A 17,299-nucleotide genomic window follows, 5' to 3' on the forward strand; every position below is an offset into this window, starting at 1 on the left:
CACAACCTTGTGGGACTCCCTCTGCCTGGACCTTCAGAACCTTCAAAACTAGGGATGCCAAACCCATGATGACACTCTTCAGGTCGCTTGTTCTATCTAGGCTGGAATATTGCTGCACACTAACAGCATCTTTCAAGGCAGGTGAAATTGCTGACCTAGAAAATGTACAGAAAACCTTCACGGCATGCATAACGGAGATAAAACACCTCAATTACTGGGAGCGTTTGAAGTTCCTGAACCTGTACTTCCTGGAATGCAGGCGGGAGAGATGCATGATTATATACACCTGGAAAATCCTAGAGGGACTAGTACAGAACTTGCACACGAAAATCACTCGCAAAGAAAGCAGAAGACTCAGCAGACGATGCAACATCCCACCAAAGAAAAGCAGGAGTGTCACTTCCACGTTAAGAGACAATACAATAAGTGTCAGGGGCCCGAGACTGTTCAACTGCCTCCCAGCATACATAAGGGGGATTACCAATAGACCCCTGGCTGTCTTCAAGCAGGCACTGGACAAGCACCTGAAGTCGGTACCTGACCAGCCGGTCTGTGGCTCGTACGTTGGACTGCGTGCAGCCAGCAGTAACAGCCTGGTTGATCAGGTTCTGATCCACCAGGAGGCCTGGTCACAGACCGGGCCGCAGGGGCGTTGACCCACGGAACTCTCCCTAGGTAAACTCCAGGAACAGTCTGAGGAAAGCGAGGCGCCAACACGAGCACGAAAATGTTTTTCAGATAAGAAAGCAACAAGGAACGTCGGTAGATTATACCAGAGGCCTAAGCAGTAGGCTTGGGCTAAGATGTTATACTTCCAAGTGGTGTCATATGCCTTCTCAAGATCAAAAAAAAGACTGCTAGGATGGAGTATTTATAAGGATTCATAATAGTGTCCGAAATATGACAGCTGGTTTGCGAGGTTTAAATTCAGTCCGTTATTATTATACTTTATGTTAAGTTATAAACTCGAGTGAATGGTTCAGCCCAACGAATGATTACAGGTCGATCCTCCGACCATAAATCCCAAAATTTCAACGAGTCCTCTAGACAGTTTTGGAGAATTCTTTAATACCGAAAACAGGCTAGGATGGAGTATTTATAAGGATTAAAAAATCAGTTTTACACACACACACACACTTGATAAATTTATACCTACACATCTGAATTTCACTCTCCGCTGTCATCGTATTTCTTGTAAACTTCTAAACGTTTGAAGCTCTGCCCCTGAGGATTTTGGAAGTTATCCATCAGTCATTGAACACGTGAACATGCCAGTTGTTCCAAAAATTTGGTCCTCTCTATCGTACATTAGTGTTTAAAATTTGAGGCTGACTGGGTGAAACGTTATGAGTTATTAAAAAATAAAATTGGAAAGTTGGAGAAAGAAATAAAAGAAAAGCGAAGAAAATAAGGCAACCTCTTAAAGATAAAAATTTGGGATTAATAATAATAATAATAATAATAATAATAATAATAATAATAATAATAAAACGAGAAGAAAAAGAGGAGTGGGCGAGCGAGGATGTTAATTTTCATTAAATTCCACCATTTTGAATTATCTGAAAGCTGGAACCTTCGCTACTGGGCTCTACAGTGGAGATAAGTTTCCCAGTCTCACTGCCTTTTATATCAACCTTTTTCTTAACTTCATGATTTCTTTTGCTCATGCTGATGCTCTCTAGCACCTAGTGATCTGGTCTGACTACCTTTCCTTCGGGAAACTTTTCACTTTCTTCGAATCTTTGCGATGTTCTTCACATACTTTCCTCTCATTCTCCATTACTTTCAGTCCCTCCTTTGCCCTTTTCACTTAGTTCTTCATAATGATTCATTTCTCCTTAAGGCAGGAGGAGGATGGAGATGCACTTTTATACCTCTTTCGTTTTCGTGGTCTCTCTCAAACCAGCGGTGAGGAAAAGGAAGACTAGGTTTCTTCCCTCTTTCGTTTTGAGGGTCCTGCCTCATTATCCAGCAGTGAGGAAGATGAAGACGAGGTTTCTTCCCTCTTTCGTTTTGTGGATCTCGCCTCATGATCCAGCAGAGAGAAAGATGAGGACGAGGTTTCCTCCCTCTTTCGTTCTGTGGGTGTCGCCTCAGGATCCAGTTTCTATGATGAAGACGAAGGTGGACATTTATCCCTCACATTGTTTAGAATGATTTATTCTATTAACCTCAACATTAGCAACTGTTTTGTATGAAAGTGTGATACTTTACTAATTGTATCGATAAATTGAAGTATGTATGAATCCTGCAGTGAGGAGGAGGATGAAGAGGTACTTTCATTCCTCATTCTTTTTGATGTCCTTTCTGGTTCCTGCAGCCAGGAAAGAAGCGAAAAAATACATTCAGCACACTTGCGTTTCTGTGATGTGTCCGATTCCAGCGACGAGGAAGATGAAGAGGACGTTTCCTTCCTCTTTCGTTTTGAGGGTCTCGCCTCATGATCCAGAGTAGAGGAAGATGAAGAGGACGTTTCCTTCCTCTTTCGTTTTGAGGGTCCTGCCTCATGATCCAGAGTAGAGGAAGATGAAGATGAGGAAGATGAAGAGGACGTTTCCTTCCTCTTTCGTTTTGAGGGTCTCGCCTCATGATCCAGAGTAGAGGAAGATGAAGACTAGGAAGATGAAGAGGACGTTTCCTTCCTCTTTCGTTTTGAGGGTCTCGCCTCATGATCCAGAGTAGAGGAAGATGAAGAGGACATTTCCTTCCTCTTTCGTTTTGAGGGTCCTGCCTCATGATCCAGAGTAGAGGAAGATGAAGACTAGGAAGATGAAGAGGACGTTTCCTTCCTCTTTCGTTTTGAGGGTCCTGCCTTATGATCCAGAGTAGAGGAAGATGACGACAAGGTTTCCTCTTTCTTTCGTTTTGTGGATCTCACCTTATGATCCAGTGGCGAGGATAAAGATGAAGCTGTACTTTCATCACTCTTTCGTATCTGTGAACTTAACTGTGGATTCAGAGGTGAGGAAGAAGGGATTTCATATGACTCTCGTTTCGTCTCGGAATTCTGTGATGGTGAAGACGAAATTTCATGCGTCTTCCACTCCAGCAGCTTCTTCCCTGGATCCAGCGAAGATGGTAAATGGGGAGTTGGTAATCGGTACAGTTAGCAAGATTACGCTAAGGCTTCTTTACTATCTTCCATTTACAACAGGCGATTTATTTAATTTTCAAGAATTGTAATAAAAGCCTAGTTTGTAGGCCTCTTTATCGGATCTTTTTCTAACGATTTTTATATTATGTTATGTATTTCAGTGGGGAGAGATTTGTGTCTGAAATACTGACTCCATAGTGTTCCAAGGCTAAAAATATCACTTGCCTCAGAGCATGGTTTCCCTTTTCGTATCTCTGGGGCATACCATTTACGTTTTGTTTCTTCACAATTATCTTCATAACTAATAACTTTCCCAAATCTACAACCAAACCCAAAATCTATAAAAGTGACATTGCCGTTTAATATACAAATGTTATTAGCTTTTATGTCATTATGGACAAAACCCTTCTCTACAATCCTCTGCATGATACTATGCACTTGCAACATCACCTGAAGCTTGGTCACTAATGTATGCATTTTGTGTTTGAGAAAGCTTCCAAGGATTTCGCCTGCATAACAAGATACCATCTGATTTCTCTCCAGGCAAACACCCAAGAGTTTTTGCACTCCTTTCACTCCAGCAAGATCAGCCAGCACATTACACTCTGCTATCAAGAAACGATTAGTTTCACGAAAGAAACCAAACTTATTCCCGAAGGCCGGTTAAAATATATTTTGGCTGAAAGTCTTAACAACCAAATCGGGCCTATTTTTTCTGATCACTAGGTCGCATTTTCCAAATGCTCCTGATGATAATTTTACTACTTTGGCATCATTAAGTAAATGATTTATATCATCACACGTAAAGATTTTTACGTTTTCATTGAGCGGTTGCTTAGGGGGGGTAAATATTCTCATGTTTAAGAACTGGCGATACTTTATTTACTATAGAAAAATAATCGACCAAAAGAACTAGTTAATCTATTGTAGTAACTCTTGCCATTTTGACTTACTTATCTTATTTTAGTAATAAAGTGAACCTGGAAGTAAGAAAAACAGGACAAGACCATAACGGATGATTTATCTTTAGTTTAATAAGTTGATTTAGGTACAGGTACACAATTTTAGGTGATGGCAATGTGTTAATTACCCAGGATAACCCAACAAAAGCCAAAGTGAATTATTTTCAGTAAGTAAGTTTATTCAGGTATACACAAATACAGTTACATATAATTATCATACATAGCAGCTTATGTGTAGAAAACCTGGGATAACCCAAAAAAGTCAAACAGAGTGACTTATTTCCATTGGGGTCCTTTTATTTCCATTGGGGTCCTTTGATAGCTTAACAAGTTAAGGTGATAGTTAAACAAGTTGCAATTATTTCTAAAGACGTTACAGTGGGATTAGGCTTTCAGCACTCCTTGCCACGAAGAGTCCGCACGGATTTAGCGCATTTCATGAATAATAGTGTCCGAAATATGACAGCTGGTTTGCGAGGTTTAAATTCAGTCAGTTATTATTATACTTTATGTTAAGTGATAAACTCGAGTGAATCGCCCACAGGATGGGTATGGGGTGCATAATAAACATATTAAACTAACTAAACTAAAATGGTTCAGCCCAACGAATGGTTACAGGTCGATCCTCCGACCATAAATCCCAAAATTTCAACGAGTCCTCTAGACAGTTTTGGAGAATTCTTTAATACCGAAAATAGGGATTATGATTGCCCTTCGACAGCCGTCACTAGAGCTGCCCTCACAGGTTAGGTAAGTCAGGTAACAAGTGTTTCCTAACGTGGATCTTGGTCATATTATGATCCACGGTTGGGGCTTTTGGTCATCTGATCGAGGCCTTTCGCTGGCTTACCGAAATTATAGTTATGATTATAATTAATTAATAACTACCTGTCCTACACACTGACTGCAGTCTGACAACCGCCATTTAGATTGCAATGAGAAAATATACATCTCTGAGAAGTATAAAGCAGGAGGTTAGGTAAAAGGACAAGTGCAACTAATGTGACATTTTATTGTGGCAACGTTTCGCTTTCCAGGAGCTTTATCAAGCTTGACAAAGCTCCTGGAGAGCGAAACGTTGCCACAATAAAATGTCATATTAGTTGCACTTGTGTCCTTTTACCTAACAGTAATTCTACCAACTTTAAGACAAACCAAGAGGTGTATATATTAAGAAATATATACACCTCGTAGTGTACATTCCATGTTATGAGACGCGACTGAGATGAGCAAAGTGCATTATAAAAAACTAACATTTATTCCTATTACTATACACGATACAACTTACACAGGCCAGCTGATATCAATGACATACCACTATATAGAAAGCAACCTGTTATGCAGAGCATTTCGGGCAAATTAGGTCAGTTTTGTCCCAGGATGCGACCCACACCAGTCCACTACCCAGGTACCTATTTCACTGATGGGTGAACAGGTACACCAGTTTTCTCATGGCAATATGTCCTAATGTTTTCCAGCCGTACAGGGACACCATGTCAATGAAATACTGTAGTTTTGATTTTGTTTGACTATTTAGATTATTATTATTGTAATCAAAGGGGAAGCGCTAAACCCGGAGGATTATACAGCGTCTGGGGAGGGGGGATGTGGAAGGCATTCAGGCTTAATTCGGGGAACTGGAGCACAGATCCAATTCCCTAAATCAAGAGCCCCTCACCAACATCAAGGAACCTTCCTTGAGGGGTTGACTATTTAGAGAAAAATATGCTAAATCATGATAATCATACAACCCTGTAATGAAGTGTATCAAGTGTAGTTTTAAGTGAAGTGTGTAGTAAATAGTATTCTAAAGTGAATGTCAAGTAAGATGTTAAGTGTAATCTAGTATACCTGTACATTTTTCTCATTGTCTAGTGTGTTGTTCAGTGTAAGTTTGTTTAGGCTCGGGTACACAAATGTGATTTTCATACATACCTGGAGTATTTTTATAATCAAGGGGGAGCGCTAAATCCGTAGGATTATACAGCGCCTGTGAGGAGGGATGTGGAAGGTATTGAGGCTTAATTTACGGAACTGGAGCACAGATCCAATTCCCTAGATCAAGAGCCCCTCACCAGCGCCAAGGAACCTTCCTTGAGGGGACAATTTGGAGTATACCTGGAGAGAGTGTTTCGGGGGTCAACGCCCCCGCGGCGTTTACTAGAAATAAGGTAAACTGAATTAATAAGGCAACTGACTTACTAGCAAACAAAACTCTCATCGCAGTAACTAGCATGAATGTTGATTTTAATGTAGATAGACTAGCAAGCAACTTAAAGATGAGTCTAAGTTATTTATTTCAGAATTTTGGCCTGGGTGAGGGGCGGCGCACGGGGTGCTGGTGGGATATTGAAACGGACTTAATAATTCTATCTGCCCCAGAATGCCGTGTATGTGTGTGTGTGTGTGTGTGTGTGTGTGTGTGTGTGTGTGTGTAGACAGAGAGAGAGGAGAGAGGGGGAGAGAGAAAGAAGAGAGAAAAGAGAGAGGAGAGAGGAGTGAGATTGAGAGGAGTGAGTGTGAGGAGTGAGTGAGAGAAACCTAACCATGTCAAACCCTGTGTAGAGAGAGAGAGAGAGAGAGAGAGAGAGAGAGAGAGAGAGAGAGAGAGAGAGAGAGAGAGAGAGAGAGAGAGAGAGAGAGAGAGAGAGAGAGGAGGGGGGGGGGAGAAAAAAAGGAGAGTAAAGAAAAACAAATGAGTGTACTAACCTATTTGGTTGCAGGGGTCGAGTCACAGCTCCTGGCCTCCCTTGTCTATGAATATACGTCTCTCACCCTTACCCATTAACCAATTTATTAGTGCCAAACATGACAGCTATGCTGAAGCCACAATAACAACCCAACAAATTATCTTCCAAGACCAGAAATAATTTTTAGGTCATTGTCAATCCAGCAATGACCTCTGCATACCACTCTCTTGCTAGCAATCCTTAAAGGCTATAAAATAACTATTTTGACACTCGGAATTCAATACGTCTCTATAATAATAACTAATCACGTAGTAATAAAGTATTAATGGGATTTTTATTATTATAATTTCCTAAAGGCAGGTGAGTGTCACGTCAGCAGCTGATCAGCACAGCTGACACCATAATATTATTATTGTTATATACCTGTTGAAGGTCTGACTTTATTAATGGTTCTTTTAACGCTTTAAGCATTACATCAGTTTGTTTCTAGAAGAAGCTTAGCTTAGGTTAAGCTTTTTTTTGAGTATTGGTAGTGGCAGCAGCTAACAGCTTCGTGGTTCTAGACATTTTAATGTTACAATTATTTTTAATTTTAATTTATCAAAATTCCACGATAGGAGAAACATTTAGTTATTATGTGGGATAATTACCACTGGTGTTTTTCACAATAATTTAAAATATATGTCATCTTAACCTTGATAATTTATCTAAGCTGATGTGTGATATGAAGGGTAATTATACATTATAGAACTATAATTCAGCAATTTTTAAGGCCTAGAATTAGTCTCCATGAAATATTTTACCAGAATATGAGCCTTTCTATGACTAACATATATTTTAAACTATTTTGTCATGCAAAATAATCTGTTTCAAAATTGCCTATAATTGATTTAAATGTACTATATTATGTAAGCAATGATTATTTATATCTTAATGAGGTAAAAAATATATATATGACTTAATTTGGATGCTGTTTAATAATTACATTCCAAAGGGAAAGTTCCTTTGTGCCAGTGAGGGGGGCTCTTGATCCTTGCAATTGGATCTGACCTTTCCTTGGATTGAACCTGATGCTATATGACCCCTACAGGTTTAGAGCATCCCTCCCCCCTACCAACGAAAGCAACGTAATGATTTATGAAGTGTACAGGTTATCTAGGTTAAGTCATCATAACATTTGCAGGCTAAATCGTGCACAAATTTATAAATTTTATGATGGTTTTTAAGCACACATGGATTTCTGGAGTATACATGTAGTACAGTACACTACATACATTGTATATCTATATGATGGACTTCAGGAATATAGAATAAAATTTCTGGGTCATTCAATTTGGAAACCACAGAGAAAGTTGTTGGTTTCAGAACTGTCCATTAATTTTACAATATCTCCTATCACCAGAGGTGTCGTAAGGGGGGGGCGGGCCGCCCCAGGTGACACCATTAAAGGGGTGACACCATAGAGCCTCTAAAGAAGGTAGCACTAATGACCAAAACCATGCTGCAGCAACCTAATTGTTATTATTATTATAATCAAGGGGGAAGCACTAAACCCGTAGGATTATACAGCGCCTATGGGGGGATGGAAGGCATTCTGGCTTAATTCAGGGAACTGGAGCACAGATCCAACTGGACAACAGATCCAATTCCCTAGATCAAGAGCCCCTCACCAGCGTCAAGGAGCCTTCCTTGAGGGGTGCAGCAACCTAAGAGAAAAATTCTTCATTTCTATGTAGCCTATTATAGGATTACATAGTACAAATAGGTCTATATAGGGAAAATCATTGATTTTGATGATGTAATAGATGATTTTGCAGGATTGAAGGCAAGGAAATGAAATATCAGATTCTTTGAGATGTTACCTGTACTCAAGGTTAAATCAGAACTAGTGTTTTTCTTTATTTTTCAATTTTTTTTTTCATTGTTGAAGATGAATAAATGTAGGATCTGTTGCCTGTACTCAAAGTGGTATTTGAGTTTATATTTCCTCAATATTGCTACGATTATTTATTTTATCATTAAGAGAGTTCGGTTTATGGCCTTTAAACATTCTCAGTGCTAAACATTAGTCACTGGTCATGCAGCAGTGATGTAACTGGAGTTTACTACCCCTATCCCCCTGCCCTTGGATTTCATGGGGGTGACACCAAAGATACCACTCTGGGTGACACCAATGATTCTGCCTCGGGTGACACCAACTCTAGCGACGCCTCTGCCTATCACCCCACAATTGTCATTACTGACCACCTGCTCCTCCACCCCCTATTGTTTTGTGTACATTTCGTAGATTTATCCTATGGTAACCCAACAGTCATACAGTGTTGGTTATTTCCAATGCATCCCTTAGTATACTTCTAAGATTTAGATACGTATAGAAAGACCTCAGTTGATCGGATGTTAGGAATCAAAACAAAATCCACCGGGTTGGTTCAGAATCAACGGACAAAATGTGGTGGTTCAATCAATTGACTATTATGATTACATCAAAATAATAATCCCTATGTACCACAATCACCATTACTGGTCACTTGCTAACCCCCTATTACATAGTTAAACTGACAATTTGCTGTATATATACACTGTCTTATATTCTACTTAGGATGTACATGTATCAATTCTGTATAATAACCATATTCATTATTTTAATATAATTCAATTCTAAATACGTATAAATTATCTAAATATCCTTTAATACTTTCACAGTGGCTTGTCTAAAGTGTACAACAAATTACCAGAATGACTACAATACTACACAGTTATTGGCTTATTTTTATTGGAGTTCTTTAAAATTACTCCTAACTTTATGGTAGTGCCTTTAGCCCACAACTGAAGGGCCAAAGTCCAATCCTGGGTCAGGTGGAACCATTGGGTATGCTGTTCTTGTTCACCTAGCAATAGTTACCTAGGTGTTAACTAACTTTTGCTGGTAGCATCCTTGATTGGGAAGGGATGGGGATGAAATGTATATATTAAATAAGGCTGAGCTTCGAAATTAGCCGAGATATAACATTTATTCTGTAAATTCAAGTGTAAAGAAAAAATATAGATACAGTTAGCCGAGCTGATTTTGATGGCCAGTTATCAGTTAAATCATTCCATTTATCAACCAATTTGATTTTTTTGAGAAATTGTAATAAACATCTTATGATAAGCCATCACACAGTGATACTTTTATACACATATACATTAATGCAATATTTTAATTTTTCAAGTCTAGATAAAATCAAATTTTATTTAGTGTTATATGTAGTAATTACCAGTAGTTTTAAAATGCCAGTATCATGAGGGAGGAACACTGTAAGCACTATGAGTGTTTAATATATGGATAGTTATATGACTATATTTTATATTTTAAGTAAATCTAGGGTCAAATGAGGTACAGTAGAACTCCCCTATCCACTAATTTGGTATCTGCAGTTTCAGTTATCCGCAGTTTATTGTGGCCCTAAAATACCTTTTAATTTTGCACGATAATGGCCCTAAAGTGCAAGAGTAGAGAAGCTGGCAGTTCTTCAGAGCCTAAGAGAAGCCGTGAAGTGCTTCCCATTGAAAAAGTGATAATTCTCCACTTATTGTACATAATTTATCAATTAAACTTTATAATAGGTTTGCTACTATCCACAGTTTGGGTTTTCCTGGCAGGTCCTTGGAACTTAACCCCCGCAGATACGGGAGGTCCTATTGTATATAGTTTTCTCCCTAGGTTTATCATTATCGAGTACAGAGCCACACCAGGATATCTGAATTCCCAAGTGACATTCTGATATTCCACTGGATATCTCCGATTCATCTTGTATGTTAAAATCTGTGCTGCACTGGCTTTACTCATTTACTGGTAGTATAGTTTTGCTAATGAAATTTTCTCTTGCCTTGCAGCTTTGAAAGTAATGATGCAGGAAGATAGTAATGGTGACTTTGAAATTGTTGACAAGAAGATGACAAGCCTCATTGTTTCAGGCAAGTTATTAAAGAATTAAGCCTTCGGGTGAATGTGAAGCTGACCATATGCAGTACCATACTGTAGAGACTGCAATGAGGTGTTCATAAATTAGCTTCATGTATGAGCTCTGGCCTTGAAATTATAAACCGAGTGAGATTGGAATGTTTGCTTTTCCTAGTTGGTTGGGGTTTTGTTTACCATTGTAAAGACACACTGAATGCAGAGCAGATTTTGATCTACAGACAACTTTTTGCTCAAGAAGTTTTTAAATTGGTGAAGCTCCATTTATTAAAGCCAAACATCTGTGAATAAAAAAAAAAAAAAAAAAAAAAAAAAATTGGCCTGGAGCCATGGATAAATGTAGTCTTTTGCTGCCTAGGTTGAGTTCTTACATTTAAAAATAAAAATAAAAATGCAGTAGGTATACATTTGAAATGATTATGTATTGAGTTTGATCATATAATACAGATATAATTTGATACAATATAAAGCTCTTGGAAAAGCCACTAATTGTGCAAATGCATTTAGGGTCAGATCTGTAGCATTTTACATGAATTTTTGTTTACCTGGAACCATAGCCAAATTGAGACAGTATCTGCTGCCATGTCAGGATTATTAGTGTGGAAGTAGAGGTGTGACAAAGTTTGGTATCAGTACCAGCTAATTTGGTGGCATCAGTATAGGCTTAAAATTGATTATTGGTATCAGTTTTGGATTATTTTGATGGTGTTGGTCTAGGCGGGTATTGGCCAGTTTTGATGTTATCAGTATTGGTGTAAAATTTTCTGATGGTATCAATAAAAATTTTGGTATTGCCCCATCACTGTTAGATCCTATAACATTTCACAAAAATTTTTTACACGGAGCAGTAGCCAGATCAAGAGTCTCTGCTTCCTTGTCAGAGTAATACAGTGGACCCCCGGTTAACGATTTTAATCCGTGCAAGAGGGGTAATTGTTATGCGAAATAATCGTTATGTGAATGAATTTTCCCCATAAGAAATAATGGAAATAAAATTAATCCGTGCAAGACACCCAAAAGTATGAAAAAAAATTTTTTTTACCACATGAAATATTAATTTTAATACACACAAACTGAAAAAGGCATGCACACTTACATGACACTTACTTTTATTGAAGATCTGGTGATGATTGATGGGATGGGAGGAGGGGAGAGCATTATCTTCTTACTGTTTAGAAGGGGAATCCCCTTCCATTAGGACTTGAGGTAGCAAGTCCTTTTCTGGGGTTACTTCCCTTCTTCTTTTAATGCCACTAGGGCCAGCTTCAGAGTCACTGGACTTCTTTCGCACAAGATATCTGTCCATAGTGGCCTGTACCTCTCGTTCCTTTATCACTTCCCTAAAGTGTTTCACAACATTGTCAGTGTACAGGTTGCCAACACGGCTTGCAATAGCTGTGTGAGGGTGATTTTCATCCATGAAGGTTTGCACTTCAAGCCACTTTGCACAGATTTCCTTTATCTTTGTAGTAGGCAACTTCTTCAATTTCTCTCTCCCCTCCTCTGAACCAGTTTCCCCAGGTCTGGCCTCTTGCTCTTGAAGTTGATCTATCAGCTCATCAGTGGTTAGTTCTTCATTGTCCTCCTCCACCAACTCTTCCACATCCTCCCCACTAACCTCCAACCCCAAGGACTTTCCCAATGCCACAATGGATTCCTCAACTGGCATAATCCTCTCAGGGTTAGCCTCAAACCCTTCAAAATCCCTTTTGTCTACACATTCTGGCCACAGTTTCTTCCAAGCAGAGTTCAAGGTCCTCTTAGTCACTTCCTCCCAAGCCTTACCTATAAGGTTTACACAATTGAGGATATTAAAGTGATCTCTCCAAAACTCTCTTAGAGTCAGTTGAGTTTCTGAGGTCATTACAAAGCACCTTTCAAACAGAGCTTTTGTGTACAGTTTCTTGAAGTTGGAAATAACCTGCTGGTCCATGGGCTGCAGGAGAGGAGTGGTATTAGGAGGCAAAAACTTGACCTTAATGAAGCTCATGTCCCCATAAAGTCGCTCTGCCACGTCTGTAGGATGACCAGGGGCATTGTCTAACACCAGGAGGCACTTAAGTTCTAATTTCTTTTCAGTTAGGTAATCTTTCACATTGGGGGCAAATGCATGGTGTAACCAGTTATAGAAAAATTCCCTAGTGACCCATGCCTTACTGTTTGCCCTCCACAGCACACACAAATTATCCTTGAGGACATTCTTTTGCCTGAACGCTCTGGGAGTTTCAGAGTGATACACTAATAAAGGCTTCACTTTGCAATCACCAGTAGCATTGGCACACATGAGAAGAGTAAGCCTGTCTTTCATAGGCTTATGTCCTGGGAGTGCCTTTTCCTCCTGAGTAATGTAGGTCCTGCTTGGCATTTTCTTCCAGAACAGGCCTGTTTCATCACAATTAAACACTTGTTCAGGTTTCAGTCCTTCAGTTTCTATGTACTCCTTGAATTCATGCACATATTTTTCAGCCGCTTTGTGGTCCGAACTGGCAGCCTCACCATGCCTTATCACACTATGGATGCCACTACGCTTCTTAAATCTCTCAAACCAACCTTTGCTGGCCTTAAATTCACTCACATCATCACTAGTTGCAGGCATTTTTTTTAATTAAATCCTCATGCAACTTCCTAGCCTTTTCACATATGATCGCTTGAGAGACGCTATCTCCTGCTAGCTGTTTTTCATTTATCCACACCAATAAGAGTCTCTCAACATCTTCCATCACTTGCGATCTTTGTTTCGAAAACACAGTTAAACCTTTGGCAAGAACAGCTTCCTTGATTGTCTTTTTGGTGCCCACAATAGTAGCGATGGTTGATTGGGGTTTCTTGTACAACTTGACTAGGTCGGCGATACGCACTCCACTTTCATACTTATCAATGATCTCTTTCTTCATTTCAATGGGAATTCTTACCCTTATTGGTGTACGGTTGGCACTAGAAGCTTTCTTGGGGCCCATGGTCACTTATTTTCCAGAAACAGCACCGAAAACACTGTAATAATACGAAATATTCCGAGTGTATGCTTGGATGTTACCGCGGAGGCTGGCTGGTAAACAATGGCATGGGCGGCACATGTGAGGCTGGCTGAGGGCGCACATTGGACGCGTCTCGGCCGAAAATCGGTGAGCGGGTTTTTAATCGGTATGCGCGGCAAAAATTTTGCGATTAAAGTAAGCGGTATGCGAAATAATCGCTATGTGATGCCATCGTTATGCGGGGGTCCACTGTACATTCAAATCCAAAGCCTTTCTCACTGGCATACATTTTAAACCTTCCATGTACATAACTGGAAGCATGTGGAAAACAATATACGTACAGTGGTTCCTCGACTTACGAGTGCCCTAACTTACGAGCTTTCTGAGCTATGAGCCGTCGCTCGGTCAATTCTTTGCTTTGAGTTGAGAGCCAAAGTCAGAGTTACTCTGTACCCAGAGGAATGTCAGGTACTTCGTCTCATCCCACATGCTCTTCCAAGACATAATTGGAAGGATAATATTCCCACACCAATCCTAGATTGTACTGAGGCACCTCGTCCCTTGTTTGGTTCTCGTATAAATCCAGGGAAGAGGTAACATCCATTTCAACCCAAGAGTTTTTCCAGAAACATTAAGGAGGGTGGAGTACAAATAGTGGTGGTTGGAGTAGTGATGGTGGTGGGTGGAGTAGCTATGGTGGTGGATGGAGTAGCTATGGTGGTGGATGGAGTAGCTATGGTGGTGGATGGAGTAGCTATGGTGGTGGATGGAGTAGCTATGGTGGTGGATGGAGTAGCTATGGTGGTGGATGGAGTAGCGAGAGTGGTGGATGGAGTAGCGAGAGTGGTGGATGGAGCAGCGAGAGTGGTGGGTGTAGTAGATGGTGGTGGGTGGAGAAGATGGTGGTGGGTGGAGTATACAATATTTCTTATTTATAAATACATTTTTCTTATTTAAAAACCTGTAACAAAAAAATTGGGGTGGTTATTTTTGGGCTGGAACGGATTAATGGCATTTCATTTAATTTCAATGAGGAAATTTGATTTGATGTACGAGCAAATTGAGTTATGAACTCGGTCATGGAATGAATTTAACTCCTAAATCAAGGTACCACTGTACAGTGGACCCCCGCTTAACGATCACCTCCAAATGCGACCAATTATGTAAGTGTATTTATGTAAGTGCGTTTGTACGTGTATGTTTGGGGGTCTGAAATGGACTAATCTACTTCACAATATTCCTTATGGGAAAAAATTCGGTCAGTACTGGCACCTGAACATACTACTGGAATGAAAAAAGTTCGTTAACCGGGGGTCCACTGTATTCTTATTCTCAATCTGTAATCCTCACAACCATTAAATATATTGAATGTCCTCAAAACATGTTACGTATTATATTAGAAACCCCATTACCATTAATCATAAGCCAAACTGTAATCACTGAAACAATTAGCCTCAATAAAAGTATTCACTGCAATTCCTAAATTTAGTGCTAATACACTAGAATCCTCACTACCTGTAATCATAAGCCAATCTGTAATCCTTAATACAAACTTAATGAAAGTGTTTTTTGTTAAAATTACTTGAGACAGGCTTAAGTTTGTCTGAAATGCTCTTCATACTAAGAGCCTTCTGCATGCACACCTAAATGTCACCCATCTTTGTTTAAAGAATTTGTAATTTGTTATACACTCTGGTCTCTTCTGAGAGGTTAGAGCAGTGGTTCCCAACCTTTTCTTACTCCCGTACCCTCTACAATTTAAACTTTGTTCAAGGATAAAGGATGTGGAATCATACTAAATTTTATAAAAAGAAGATATTTAACTTTCTAATATAATATGTGAACAAAAATCAGACTTACAGAAAAGGAACATATCACAGAATGATATTTGAATACACCTTACAAAAATAATAACTCTTGCTTGAAATATATACAAAAAAGTAAAATCAAGAACTAGCTTTCAAACCTTTAGAAAGGAATTTTATGTTTTTAATATGTAAAAAATCAAACATATGGACAAGAAAGGATGTCTCCGATTAACATTTGAATATACCATACAAAAAATAGTTACTTTCTTTAAATATGTACAAGATAATAAAATCAAAAGGCTGACTTCCAAAAAGTTTGTGAATCCATTTTAATTCAATGACTCTTTTGTTCCTATTTCTTGCTTGAGAGTTTTTCAAAACAGGGAACTATGTTGCTGATAGCAACATGCATGTCTGCCTGTGCATTCAAACGATTTCTAGATTTTGTCTTAATTGACAAAAGAGTACTAAATCCTGATTCACATAAGTAAGTTGTCGCAAATGGAATGAGCACAGTTAGTGCAGTTTCACAATTCCAACTCTTCAAGCAGATCACAGTGACGTTCCTTCAGAAATGTTTTGATTTCTTCTCACATTTCGAAGAAGCGGGTTAAAACTCTCCCACGGGAGAGCCATCGAACTTGTGTGGAAAAGTAAAACTATGTTCACTTCCAAGATCTTCACAAAGTGACTTAAAAAGGCAGTGATTTTGAGCACGACCCCTAACCCAGTTGATGGTCTTTCCTGAAGTATCAAGGACTTTCTTCAATTTTGGAGGCAAGGTTTTTGATGCCAAAGCATGATGATGAAGGAAACAGTGAGTACCTTGCAAGTATGGAATCTCCTGTTTCATCAGTGCAAAAAAACCCAGATTTATTTCCCAGCATAGCAGGAGTGCCATCAGTACACACAGATCCAATAATTTGGATATCCAATTCATATTTTGCAATAAAGTCTTTCACAAACTAAAGCACATCTTTTGCTTTGGTGGTGGTTTTCAGTTCTTCACAGAAAAGAAAATTCTCCTTTATGGCACCATCATGAGCATACCTCACCAGTGCAATAAGTTAATTGCAATTAGAAACATCAGTAGTTTCGTCCAACTGAAGGGAGATTTTCAAGGGACTAGCCTTCATATGTGAGATAACTTGTTCCAAAATATCTAAACTCAAATCGTCAATTCAGCTTCGAATAACATTGACAGTGGCACTAATTCAAGCTTCTTTCTTGCTTCATTTCCGAGAATAGTTGTAGCCATTTCTAATGCACATGGTTTGATAAGCTCTTCTGCAATAGTATGAGGTTTCTTAGACTTTGCTACTTTGTACATCACTTGGTATGAAGTCATCAGCAGTGGTTTGTCATCAGATATAAACCCTAATTTTGGAAGGGTTGCTCGAGAATTAAAACGGGCTCTTTTAGCTTGCAACGACTTAAAATCATGGTCCGCAACATTGGCCCCACCATGTTGGTTGTTGAAGTGTTCTTGCAGCTTAGATGGCTTCAAATTAGCGTTGGAGAAAACAATTCCACAGATTATGCACCGAGGCTTTTGCAGATCCTCAGTCTTTCCGTTGCAAGTGAAACCAAAACGAATGTAGTCATCATTCCATTTCCTTTTCTTCGACATGGTGAAGGGTTATGATGATAATCTGAAATAAAGAGATGAAAATAAAGATAATGGTAATTTTACTATGATTATTGAATATTAATAAGTAATAAATGAATCAATTTCCTGTTATTAAGATGGACGCTTCTTGCACCCCCTGGAATGATGTCTCGCACCCCCAGGGGGTTCGAGCACCCCTG

At 39.2% G+C, this 17,299-nt stretch overlaps 1 protein-coding gene across 1 annotated transcript in view; it reads left to right on the plus strand.

Annotated features, from left to right (window-relative positions):
• The first annotated feature begins 7,100 nt into the window (after nt 1-7,100).
• The window catches only part of LOC128704150 (protein PRRC1), a 58,737-nt gene continuing 48,538 nt past the window's right edge, over nt 7,101-17,299 (plus strand). The window contains exons 1-2 of the mRNA XM_053799215.2: nt 7,101-7,178; nt 10,623-10,703. Coding sequence (XP_053655190.1) covers nt 10,634-10,703 — 70 coding nt within the window. The 5' untranslated portion in view covers nt 7,101-7,178; nt 10,623-10,633. The remainder of the gene's footprint in view (nt 7,179-10,622; nt 10,704-17,299) is intronic.

Source organism: Cherax quadricarinatus, chromosome 66 (assembly GCF_038502225.1).
Source record: "Cherax quadricarinatus isolate ZL_2023a chromosome 66, ASM3850222v1, whole genome shotgun sequence".
NCBI classification, from domain to species: domain Eukaryota; kingdom Metazoa; phylum Arthropoda; class Malacostraca; order Decapoda; family Parastacidae; genus Cherax; species Cherax quadricarinatus.